The sequence below is a fragment of the Lucilia cuprina genome, chromosome 6, assembly GCF_022045245.1.
Source record: "Lucilia cuprina isolate Lc7/37 chromosome 6, ASM2204524v1, whole genome shotgun sequence".
Taxonomy (NCBI): domain Eukaryota; kingdom Metazoa; phylum Arthropoda; class Insecta; order Diptera; family Calliphoridae; genus Lucilia; species Lucilia cuprina.
Genome location: NC_060954.1, coordinates 46,492,847 through 46,506,952, shown reverse-complemented (window position 1 = coordinate 46,506,952; position 14,106 = coordinate 46,492,847). Strand labels below are relative to the sequence as shown.

The 14,106-nt window shown below is 28.4% G+C and overlaps 1 protein-coding gene across 1 annotated transcript in view; it reads left to right on the top strand.

The window, feature by feature from the left end:
- Positions 1-13,767, top strand: part of LOC111682863 (protein Wnt-5-like) — a 31,161-nt gene extending 17,394 nt beyond the window's left edge. The window contains exons 4-6 of the mRNA XM_046954858.1: positions 10,229-10,331; positions 13,156-13,323; positions 13,402-13,767. Coding sequence (XP_046810814.1) covers positions 10,229-10,331; positions 13,156-13,323; positions 13,402-13,589 — 459 coding nt within the window. The 3' untranslated portion in view covers positions 13,590-13,767. The remainder of the gene's footprint in view (positions 1-10,228; positions 10,332-13,155; positions 13,324-13,401) is intronic.
- The last annotated feature ends 339 nt before the right edge of the window (positions 13,768-14,106 follow it).

Genomic DNA, 14,106 nt, shown 5'->3' with positions numbered 1-14,106 from the left:
ACTAGAACAGAACTAGAACAGAACTAGAACAGAACTAGAACAGAACTAGAACAGAACTAGAACAGAACTAGAACAGAACTAGAACAGAACTAGAACAGAACTAGAACAATAGAGAAACAGAACTAGAACAATACAGGAAGAGAACTAGAACACATTTAGCATTTCAGTACTCATTTTAAGACAAAATTCAATATTCCCCTCCCATTTTTTTGTTTCTATTTGTTAAAATGACTAATTTCTTATTCAATTCACTTTTATGTTTTTAAGGTGTTATTTACAAAACATAAATGATTACTATCAATAATAACGCCATCAACAAAACATGCAAATAAACAATTAGTTTGTTTTTAATAAAATACCCATTGTTTTATTAATGATCCCTGATTGAATGTCAATGATAGAAAAAATAAATTTTTTACAAGATTTTTGCATATTTTTCTCAACACTTTTCAAATTAATGCCATAAATTTCCACTTATGTACAAGTAAATGCAAAAATTTTGTTATTAATAATTTTTAAGCTTTTTTTGATTTATTTTACACAATTACAATTGTTTAGAGATTAGAAACTGTAGTTTTTTTCCATATGGTCTATTACAAGTTTTTAGCCAAAGCCCCGTTCAAATGGAAAAATTGTTAAATGCATGTGGAAGGAGTGTCCGTTTAAGTTTGATAAAAATTTACTGATTTTTATTTTAGCTTTTTCTTTAGATACTTAAGAGTTTTAGTGTCATTAAAGCTGTCATAGTTGTTGTAAATTATTATTAATATAATTTATTTAAATAAATTACAATAAATATAATTTTGATGTAAATGTTGTCAGAAAACACATATCAATAACAATTAGAAAAGCTGAAAGAATAAATGCTTTTTAGACGAAGTGTTAATATTTTTGCCTCAAGGTATTACAAAATAATTAATGGTACTTATTCCTAAAATAGTCAATATTCAATTTAAACTTAACGAGCAAAATCAAGAAGTATTTAGTATTCTTTTGGTACCTCTTGTTCAATAACTCGTGATGGTCTGTTTCTTTAATATATTTTTCTAAGTCTCAAAATTTTCAAAAAATGTATCTATATTTTACTTTTACATATATGCAATTTATTACATGTTTATATTAATTACGTTTGACAACACTTAACTAAAGTTAAGACCCTTTTAGTCATAAGATTTGTTGATTCTTTTCAAATTATAATCACCTGCCATTAACATTTATTTATGCGCAAATATGTCAGCGATATGATTGTGTACTTAACAGTCGTAAACATATTACACCCTATACTTTAGACTTGTATGGGTCCTTCACAAAGATGGTCACGATGGTCAGACAAACCACAATGGAATCTGAACTAAAACTGAACTAGAACTGAACTAGAACTGAACTAGAACTGAACTAGAACTGAACTAGAACTGAACTAGAACTGAACTAGAACTGAACTAGAACTGAACTAGAACTGAACTAGAACTGAACTAGAACTGAAGTAGAACTGAACTAGAACTGAACTAGAACTGAACTAGAACTGAACTAGAACTGAACTAGAACTGAACTAGAACTGAACTAGAACTGAACTAGAACTGAACTAGAACTGAACTAGAACTGAACTAGAACTGAACTAGAACTGAACTAGAACTGAACTAGAACTGAACTAGAACTGAACTAGAACTGAACTAGAACTGAACTAGAACTGAACTAGAACTGAACTAGAACTGAACTAGAACTGAACTAGAACTGAACTAGAACTGAACTAGAACTGAAATAGAACTGATCTAGAACTGAACTGCATCAAGAACCTATAAGGGACCAATTTATACACTTAGCTCTAATAGGGGTTTATGTAGTCGGTATTTACATTTGAACTTGTATTAAGTATATTTAAAGCCTTCAATATGATACACATACTTTAGCACAGACTTTAGCGCAAAAAAAAGAAACTTTTATCGTTGATAATTTTTATACTAAAGGATTTTGGTGACATAAAGGAAAACATGATTTTTATTTTTTTTTTTTTTGCACATATAAATTTTTCGCACATACTACATACATGAGAAGAACATGAAATTAAACGATATTATATTTCCATCTCACATAAAAGGGACACAAGACAATACCACAAAGGATTTAAAGAAAAACGAGTTCTTATACAACACAAGTAAATTTCAAGAATACCAGCAGTTTTAGGTTGACATTTTCTGTCATTTACATTTTACGTCAATGACAAATAAGAAAACTTTAAGGTGCAATATAAAAATTTAGATTAATTACTCTACAGATTACTTAGAGACAATAAAGTGGAAAATAACTGATTTTGCATTAAAAATTTATAAAAAAGGATACTCTGACTATTTTTTAAACTACCGAAACACTAGTAAAGCTGTAAAGTTACTATAACAGAGATATCCTTCTTAACGATTTGTCACGTTGTTTTTTTGCACACATGCATGTGCTTAAAGTCAATACCCAAGAACAACAACAACAACAGTGACAACAAATATAAATCTATTATAAATCCTGTATATTGTTATTTTAGGATGTATTAGTTTGTGTATACATATATATGAGCATAGTTGTGGATGTGTGTAAAACTATATCTATTTATATTAAATACACTTAAATTCATAAATTGTATTGTGTTTCATGTGTTCCTATAACTATTTGCTATTATTAAACATTATAATCAAAAAACTATTAAATATTTAACATGAAATTCCTGTAGACACTCATCTGATTTACACGTACACATGCATACTTCCCACATAAGTATGCTTTTCAATACAAATGATTCATAAGCAGATATCCTTGCTAGAGAAAAGACAAAAACTATATTTATATTTATATCATAAATATTATATTTTGTTATGTTTTCTTAAACATACGTGTCTTATTGTTGGTACAGTATGTAAATAATGTGAAATTATGAAACTTTTCTAAACAAAAAAAAAATTGGAAAATTGACTCTAAAAAGGAATTTTTGAAAATATTTTCATTTTTTTTTTAATTTTTAGGGAATAACATTTATTGTTAAAATGTACTTTTTTCGTTCTAGCAAAAAAAGTACTTTTTAAGAAAAAACATTGATTTTGAAGAAAAATTTTACTTTTTTTAAGAAAATGTTTATTTTACAATTTTATAAAATTCCCCAATGTGTTTTAATAATTAAAAATATTTGCGTACTTTTAATAAAAATTAAAACTTTTTTTGTGAAATTTTCTTTACCTTTAAAAAAAGTACTTTTTAGTGATTTTAAAAAAGGAAAAGATATTTTTTTCTATTTTTATAACAAATACTTATTTAAATTCTTAAAGATATTAATCGCTTATTTTAGGTTTATTATTTACAAAATTTCTACAATAAACCATCTATAACTTTATTAGACATTTATGAATGTGGGGGTTTCTCTATTTAATAACTCGTAAAAAAAACGTTATTATGTACCATTTTCGTACTTTTATAAAAAATACTTTTTTTCTTATTTTGAAGATTATCAGCGTTCTTTTACTAAACAAAAGTAAGAATTTTGTGAAAAAAAATACTTCTTGAAAAAGTACTTTTTCAAATTTTAATATATTTTAAGACCCTCGTCGCCACAAAAAAAAACTATATATTTAAAATAAAAAGTACTTTTTGTGAAAAAATTCTCCCTTTTTAAGAAAAGTTGTAAAAACTAAACTTTCTGTAAATAAGTACTTTTTAGACAAAATACTTTTTGTTAGTTTAAAACAAAGTATTTTGGAAAAACTACTTTTTGAAAAAAATTGTACTTTTTGGAAAAAGTACTTATATGCTTTTGTTTTGTTTTGTAGTATTTACTAATATTACTGGTTTAAAAAAAGTAGTAAAAAAATAACTTTTTTTTTTAAAAAGTACTTTTTGCAAAAATCATACTTATAAGAAAAAGTACTTTTCTGCGCTTTTTTCAAAACTCTTTGGTAAGATTACTAGTTTAAAACAAAATAGTAGAAATAATCATGACCAAGAGAAAAAAGTACTTCTTACCAAAAAAATTGTTTTTTTTTTTAACTATTTGTTTGCATTTTTTATCGAAATTTTTACTGTTTTAAACAAAATAGTAAAAAAGTACTTTTTGATTAACAAACATGCGGTTAAATTTGCTTCCTTTATTCATTTATTGTTTAGAAACAAGTTTTAATTGTTTTCCGTTGTTTTCAGGAAATTTTAAAAAGTACTTTGTTCGAGTTGAATGCTAGAAATTTTAAAAAAAGTACTTTTGCAAATATACTTATTTTATGAAAAGGTACTTTTCTGCAGTCTTTGTAATCAGAAGACTTTAATAAAATTACTAGTTTAAAACAAAATGTTGCAAATGGAACGGAACAATGGAAAAAAAGTACTTTTTTAAAAAGTATTTTTTTTAAGTACTTGTCTTAGGATTTTGACTGAAATTGTTAGTTTTCAACAAAGCTTTGTAATAAAAAGTAGTAAAATTTAAATATTTTTTTTAAAAAAAGTACTTTTTGATTAAGAAAATTAAAAAAGTATTTTTTGTAAAAGTGCTTGTCTTGGGATTTTGACTGAAGTTACTAGTTTTAAAGAAAGTAGTAAAAATTAACCAGTAAAAAAATTACCTTTTGATTAAGAAAACAGTTTTTTTTGCTTAATTTTTTCCCTTAATTCTAGACCTAGTTTTTGTCATTTTACTCTTTTGAAACTCTGCCTTTTTTTCTCGCATATAAAATAAAATTTTCTTTGGTTTTGTTTTCGTATTTTTATCACAAAAAAAGGCATTAAGTTGTTATTTAATGTCACATTCATTTTTGGAAATATACTTCTATGATATGAAGCAATAACTACCCATCAAACATTTGAGATTCAATTGAGAACAATTTGTATTCAAAGTTATTCTTAAATGATAACTATTTAACAAAGTTTTATGAAAGAAATTTTCATATAAAATGTGTTTTATAAACCTTTAATAAATTATCAACTAAAGCTTAAAAATTTCAAGGAAATATGTTAATAAAACCTAGCTTTAGATTTGAGAAAAACTGGAGCAAGCTTTGAGAATTTCATTTGATATTTTAGACAAGTTTAAATCTCTTGTTTACGGGGTGTAAACAAATACTTACACATATAAGTATTTTAGCAAATTTCCAAATATGTTTATTCTTCATTTATGTATGTGTATGAAAAATAAAAATAAAAAATTTAAAATTTTTTTCTTAAAATATGCAATTTTCTTTAAATTTTTTACATACTCCTTGCAAAATTCTACTCTAAATGTCTTTACAAAAGTTGTGTGAAAAAAAATTTTACTGCAACCAAAAAAATCTGTGCAGAGAAAAAAAACAAAAAACAGAATTCTTAAAATTCGTTTCACATTTTGAAATTCTATATATGAAAGTTTAGTTTTTTTGTAAATATTCCATTTTCTTTTGTTTTACCATTGAAGCAGAAGAAGGGTTTTTTCTTCTTCAAATAAATGCATAATTTCGTTATATACATGTAGTTGTATTACCAATTTTTTTTGGGATTTTTTTTCTTCTCCCTGTTACCATACAAGTAATACAACAACTTTAGAACAATGTCATGTCTTATAATGTTTATATGACAAAAAAAAAGGAAAACTTAACTATGAAAATGTCATAAATTTTCCAAGGATTTCATATTCCGTTGACATTTGTTTGTGGAAGAAGTATGTAATAAGAAAAAATAAAAAAAAAAAAACAATACGACGACACTACCAAAAACAAAAGAAATTATGAAAAGCTACGCATTTCTTTTATTGGTCTTAAATACTTTGTGTGTTTTCTTAGTTTTTCTTTTTTTTTCATGAAAAGAAATATTTATTTGATTGAAATTGTACCCTACAGTCTTTATACATACATTTAAATATGTTTACATTCTAAAATCAGGAAGAAATCTATCTACATTTATGTTCAAAAGGTGGCGTGTCAGACTGTCCAGTGACATAATGTCCAGGGATGTTATGACACACACTTACTTAATTGAGACATAGTGTCATTGACATTATGACAATTTCAAAAGCAAAATGACATAAAATCTATGAATTTTTTCGAAATAAACCAGAATTTAAAACCTGATCGGAGGTCTGCTATTCATAACACTTGTTTAAACTTAATCTAAGAGCAACACTTTTAGGGAGTTTCATCTCTCCTTAATTTTAAACAAATTTTCCAAAGCGTTTCTGTTTTTAAAGCGTTACAATATCCATGGACATTATGACACTTTTAAGAATTGTCATTACGTCCATGGACATTATAACACTTTTTGATGTGTTTCATCGATATTATATCACTGGTGGCGTGTCATAATGTCCATACAATATATGACACAACTTAAAGTGACATAAAGTGCATGGACATTGTGTCACTTTTTTAAAATGTCATGGACATATTGGCACTTTGAAAACAGAAATGTATTGGAAAAATTGGAAACAGACACACTTATCCCGAAAAGAATTGCTCCCAAATTTGGTGTATGTTGCATTTTGGTCCTTTTAAAAAGTGTCCTGGATAGCAGGTCTTCGGTCGGGCGCAGGGATTTCAAACTGTGAGGAATTGCGAATACCGGCTTCGCTAACATAAGCCTTCTTTGGATAAATGGACTCTTTGAAATCCATTGACTTTCGCATTGCTCATGGACAATAGAAACTGTCATTATGTCCATGGACATTATGACACACCACCTTCCTGAATTCTGAAAAAAAATTTCCAATACATTTCTGGTTTTTAAGTGGTACAATATCCATAGACATTATGTCACTTTTAAGAATTGTCATTACGTATGTATATGGACATTATGACACTACTTTTTGGCGTGTCATAATGTCCATAATGTCCGTATCGACATTATGTCAGTGGACATTATAACACGAGACCTGTTCAAACCTCAGAGTAGAAAAGTAATATCAAGTGATGGCTTGTTAAAATGTTCATAGACATTATATTCATCGTCATAACGTCTACTTTCAAAAGTAACATTATGATACTTTTTCATGAACTTTGTATCTTTGGAATCTTTGAAAAAAGTATTTTGGATAGCTGGCAAAGGGCTTTTAAACTTCGGTATTTTTTTTGAGTAACGGCTTCGCTATATTAAGCCTTTTTATGATAAATGGACTATTTGTAAAACATGGACTTAATGGCACTTTTCACATGTCATAACGGCCATACCTTAAAATGTTTACAGAGTTTGTATCAAGACATTTTCAAACGTTTGAGAAAATATGATATTCGATATATAGGAAAACTCTAGAAAGTAAATAAACAAAGTAAAAAATGTTTATATTAAAAAATGACAATATCTGTCAAACTATAAAAGATAACCTTTTTGCCTTTACAACCTTACGTTACGGTGGTCTTTTTCAAGCACAGGGCGAGCTAGATATTACTCACCATCGATCAATTGTAACCATGCACAAACAATTTGATCTAGTACTCGATCTATATAATCTCATATCAGTGGTATGTTCTGCAAATTTCAGACCAAATCTTGCTCAACAACTTATATGCATTGGGATGGCCCCTTTTGAATCGGAAAAACACTGCGGTATGGGCAGAGTATAGAACACCGAAATATCTCCACACAAAGAAGGGAACTTTATCACTAATACAAGGACAGAAATACATAATCATCACCGTTCAATTCATCAATGAGATTTTTAATCCAGACACATTCTCTCTTTATATTAATACATTTCCAAAATTTTAAAGCCCACGCTGTCACTTCTCTGTAACGTCTTGTTGACTCTTTAAACCAACATTCTTTCCCACCATTTCTCATGTGGACAATGATTCCCATGGTAGTAGATAGGTTTTGTGATCAGACTGCAACTTAATTGACGAATCGAAATTTTAGAGATACTGGGAGGATTATAAGAGGAAGTGCTTAACGTGATCACCTCTTGAACGGCCTTTTTAACAGTGTTACTTTTTTGATCCTTAATATCACGGAACGAACAAGCAAGTTTGGTACATGGTTATGCTGGTCCATGTACAACAAATACTTTGTTCGATCTCTTACCATTGCAACACTTAGAAACGTAATCGGAAGACCCATATAAAAGGAACAAGATAAAATATAGTTTAAATCATTAGATGTAAAGGTTGAGGATATATTTGACATCATTAGTTTACTTTTTGCAGTAGCATCTCTGCTTAACTTTCGAGAAACATCACCTCCGTTTCCAGTCATGTAGACAGGATGGTTTCTCTTGATTCGCCAACAGCGCGTAATCGAGAGAGCGAAATAGATGGCACAGGATGAAGGTCAAATCATTTTGACAAAGAGTCGAGTATACATTTGACACCACCAGTTTATAGCCTCAGCAGTCTAAGCACCTAAAGCTTCTGCTTACACCGAGATTGAAATAAAACCAAAATGAGGGAAGTTCATCAACTTTGATCGTGTTTCATATACGGTATATCTTACTTTGCACTCGAATAGGTTCTAATACAAAACATTAATTCGACAACACTTTTTTTTATTTTCGATATTCTTTCACTTTGATACAGCATGCAGTCTGTATGCCCTACAGAGTATGGTAGCACCGCGATTGCAATTAAACCAAGATGGCTCAGATTTATTAAGGAAATGGTTTGTGCATATCTTTTACTTTGGGGAATTTCTAGACCAGTCACAAATAGGTTTCTAATTTAAAACTTCACCTAAACTTTTAAAAATTCCATATTTATATATATTTATATTCGCCAATATCACACTAAGGGCTAGCATACTGATCGTAGGGTATCCTTCGTTTGAGTATGATAAACTTCATTTCATGTTTTTATTTTTGGTAATACATAATGGTCATATATTTCTAAACTCTGTACCATCTACTTACCATAGAAGAAGACAACATTGTCTGCGAAAATATGCATAAATATATGAGTACAGTGTCTAAATAAAGTATAGAAAGAAAAAAAGCGAATTGGATTTAAAGTCCCCTAAATTTATATTCCCACATTGTCTTCCAATTAAGATGCAATTTCCAAAATTTGAGAGAACACGAATTTCATAATCATTTGTCGAATTCACAATCGGTATTGTTTCGTCATATGTCGTAATTTTTTATAATTGATTTCTTATTGTTTGAAAAATGTTTATGACATACAACACTGCAACGATACAACATCGATTGTGAATTGGTTAATTATTTCGCTGTTAGCTATTTCTGTGGGTTTGTGGCGTCGCTTTCATTTGCTTCCTAATTGATATATTCTCTAATCGATTTACAATCATTTTTTTATTTCAACTTTAGATGGTTTATTAGATCTACTAATTAAAGCTTATAATAGTTAGTGAAAGATCATATAATAGTATTAAGTAAATTCTAAAACAAATTTATGTTTTCAGAAACTTTTAATGGTTTATGGCGTCACTAAAACAGACGATCACATTTATTTTAAAAAAATGTTTTGTTTTCAAAAACGTTGAATGGTTTATGGCATCACTAAAACAAATGATCTACTGGTAACATTTGTTCTCAATTGATAATATTGTGCAATTCGCAATCGATGTCGTTTCGTTGTAGCATTGTATGTAATACAAATTATTCAAATAAAATTTTATGAAACAAAAACAAATCAATAGCAAACTAATTACGATATACTACGATACAACCGTACAACACCGATTGCGAATTGGACATATGTATTTTAGTCTCTTCGATCTTACTAAACCTAGTTTTTTTTTAAATCTTCAATTTTACATAACTTCTTTCAAAGTTTTTCCAATTATCTGATAAATTTTATCACACACTGTACAAACATATCTAAACACACACAAAAAATAGTATTACATACTCTATTTTGATTACTTTCATAAAGACAATTTAAACTTGTCTCTGACTATCTGTCTGTATGACTGTCGTTTCTCCTTTTCTCTCTCTATTAAATTGTGCAATAATGCACAGAAACTTTTTAATTTTTTTTTTTTGCTTTGACTCTTTCTATACTCATAAATTTTGTTACCCATATGTATGCTACAGAAAATTACAAAAAAAAATGAAATGAACTAAACTATAATATGAAATGAACTCAAAATAAAATAAGGAAATAAATAAAAATTTTTGCTGAATTAGAATAATTTCTTTTGCAAAAAAAAATTGCATTAAATTAAATTCTATATTAAATTTAAATTTATTTACATATTTAAATTTAAGATTTTCATAATTCTTGTTTGCACCATTAACAAAAAAAAAAAAAAATAAAACATTTTCCATTTTCGTTTCTTTTCTATTTTCCAGGCTGTGATTAAGAAAACCCGTATTACATGCAAGTGTCATGGTGTTTCTGGTTCATGCAGTTTAATAACCTGTTGGCAACAGTTGTCATCGATAAGAGAAATTGGTAAGTAGTGGTGTTGTTGTTATTTGTTTGAATTCTATTTTCATTTTACGTTTTATATCTATGTGTATGTACTATATATGAGAGTTATTTTGGTCATAGTATAAGCTTAAAAGTATGCTATGATTATATTTTATTTTTTTGCTTTTTTGGTGTATGCAAATATTTATGCAGTAGGGGTGCAACTTATTGTAGAGAGGGGGCCAAAGTTTAGACTTTTATTGGGGTCCATAACTAGGGTCTGAAGCAAATGAGCTTTAAGAAACGCCTTTTGCGTATATTGAACTAATATGTAGTCCAAAGACTACACTCAAAATCTATTAATATACCAATCGAAAGAGTGAACGATAGACTAATCGAAAGACTATTCAAAGACTAGTCCACACGAAAACTTTCTTAAAAAAACTTGACAAAAAATTACATCGCATATAAGACAAGAGCTAGTCCATAGATTACACCAAATTCTTGTTCATAAACAATTCCATATGCTTGTCTTTAGATTTATCCACACTCAAGTCTTTTGAATAGTAAATAGTCTATTCTAAAGAATACTCAATACATTAGTTCAAAGTGTAGTAAATTGATTACCTAGCTGGTTAGTTTAATCATAATTTTATGAAATATCATTCTGAATATTCCAGGGACTAGTTTGTGGACCAATTAAGGGATTGGCCAAAGGAATAGCAATATCATATCATAGACAAGTTGATAGTATCCAGTATATTCCAGGGATTAGTTTATGTATCAGTTCAGGGAATGGCTAATGGAATAGTAATATTATACCATAGACAAGTATATAGGTTTGCCGATAGACTAGACAAAACAACTTGATATTGTACAAAAGACAAGTCCACATGAAAGTCAAAAAACTTTATATTGGACTAGTCGATTGGCTATTCATTAGACGAAGGGCTATTCGTTAAAGTTGTCAAAATATTAGTCTTTAAAGAAGTCAAATGACTCTTCAATAGATAATTCCATAAACTTGTCGAAAAGCTAGTTTACAAAACAGTAGACTATAGCCTATCTAATGGGCTAGTCCATTGAATGGTCTATATACTTTTCAGTTCGAAGGGTAATCAATAGATTCATTAAGTGAAGAAGAAACTCGTCTATAGAGTAATTAATTGACAAATACACAAACTAGTGAATGGAGTAGTTTGTGGATTAGTCTATAAATTAGTCAGAAACATGCAAGACAAAAAAAATATACAAATCGAAAGACTTGTCCATACATAGTCTAGTTATTGGACTATTTTATAGACTGATCTATTAAGTGGACAAGAGGCTACTCTATAAAATAACTGGACAATAAGTTAGACTATAAATAATTTTGTAAACTTGTCGAAAAGCTTGTATATAAGACAGTAGACCAGTCATGGAATTGACAATAGACTATCCATAGTCCGTATAGTCCACAGGGTAGTTCATATATTATTTATTATCTTTTCAATCTGCTATTCCAAAAATTTGTTTATAGTGCAACTATTAGACAGTTTTAGAGACTATTCCATTGAGGTGACAAGAGTCTAATCTATATTGTAGTTACTTTACAATTTTATAGGCTTATAAATGAACTGAACAGTATACAATGGGTTAGTGCATAGAAAGGTCCGTATAATGGTCAGTAGGCTAGTTCACAGATTAGTCTTGAAAAGTCTTTTCAGATACTATTCTTTTCTTTTCAATATACCATTCCAAAGATTTGTTCATAGTGTTGTTATTAGACTGTTTTAAAGACACATCTTTTGTGTGGACGAGGGACTAGTCTATATAGTAGTTACTTTACAAAGACTAGTCAATTAGCTAGATAATTCCATAAATATGCCTATAAAACAGTAGACCAGTCATGGAATAGACAAAAGACCTGTAAATGGGTCCGCATAATGGCCAGAATGCTAGTTCATAGGATAGTGAATAGACTATTCATTATACTAGTACTGTAAAAGTCAAAGACTTGTCAATATTATATTCCAATGACTAGTCCACAGTGTAGTTAATAACCTACCGGAGGCCTGTTAATTTACAAATCTATAGATCAGTCAATGGACTGAACAATAGGTAAGATCATAAATTGACAAAACACTGGTCAATGGGCTTTTCAATATATTGTTCAGTATAATAGCCGGTAGGCCGGTAGGTAGACTAGTCCTATAAAAGTCAAAGACTTCTCAATATATTTTTCCAAAGACTTGCCCACAGTGAAGTTATTATTAGTTAATTTGCAAATCTATAGACTAGTCAATGGTCTAGTTATAGAAAAAGAAAAGAAAAGAAAAGAAAAAAAAAGAAATAAAAAAGACTAGTCAAAAACAGTAAATATCAGAAAAATCTTTCACGTTATAGGGCACCGGTGTCCCAAGATTTATCCTCTAATTTTTCTCAATTTCGAGCGTTATTTTGAGTTCACAGCTACAGCAAATGGTTATCTCCAAAGAAAATTACGTTATTTTTTAGAATTTGATGTCACTACATGCAAAAAGGGTAATATCCTGAGATATCGTTCGAAAACACTTTTTCTATTTTTCATTAAAAATGTTTAATACACGTCCATATCAAAAAAAAGTCCAGCGGTTTAGTTTAGTGCGTGAAAGGGTTAAACCCTTAAAATGTAGTCTAAGTTCACTTAATAGGTTACAATGGCAATGTTAATAACATAACAGTTAAAATTACACAAGTTCTTGCTAAACAAAACTATTTTCTACATAGTCATTAAATAATTTTAGGCGCTGCTAAACAGCACTATATTACCATGAGGAAACAGTATTATCGACTAAGGTTTATGGCTTTACTAAAAACACATCTTTCCATTTATTTCTTATTAAAGGTGACTATTTACGAGAAAAATACGAAGAATCCACAGAGGTGAAGTTGAATAAACGTGGACGTTTGCAAGTAAAAGATCCACAATTCAAAGTACCCACAGCCCATGATTTAGTGTATTTGGATGAAAGTCCCGACTGGTGTCGAAATAATAAACAACTGCAATGGCCAGGTAATGAATTAAATTGATAATTTTTATCTTTGGAATAAACTTTTTTAATTAAAACAAATTTTCTTAATCTTTCTTAAGGTACTCATGGCCGTGTGTGTAATAAAACCTCGAATGGTTTAGATGGCTGTGGCATACTCTGCTGTGGCCGAGGTTATAATACCAAAAATATTGTGGTGCGAGAACGTTGCAATTGCAAGTTCCATTGGTGTTGCCAGGTTAAATGTGATGTCTGTGTTAAGATTATAGAGGAGCATACCTGTAAATAATTTTCAATACCCTTACATCGGGCATTTACAGCAGACAAATTGTGTTGTAGAATTAGGTTTTTGATTTCACAACTTTAATGAAATATCCTGTAAATGATGTCTTTTTCTTTTCGTATTCTCGTATTAAATTAAAATGTAATTTTAAATTAAAATTAACATTTAACAAAAAAAAAAACAATTCATTTAAACTAAAAAGCTTAAATTTTAAAATTAGCTTATAAAACTTAAGATTAGTTAAAAAACAGAAAAACAAAATAATTAACAACAAAAAACTTAATTTATTTAAATCAATTATTATTTTCTTAAAATATACTAATAAAATAAAAATTGTAAGAATTTTAACAATAATTGAAAAACAAACAAATTATAATGTTAAATTTCATTAAATTTAAGATTTAAACTAAAATGAAAAGAAAATATTTTATTTAAAAAAAAGAAAAACTATATATAAATCCAGAAAAATAATTCCATTATTTTAAGTATTAAGTCTAAATATAAGTGTATTTATTTTATATTA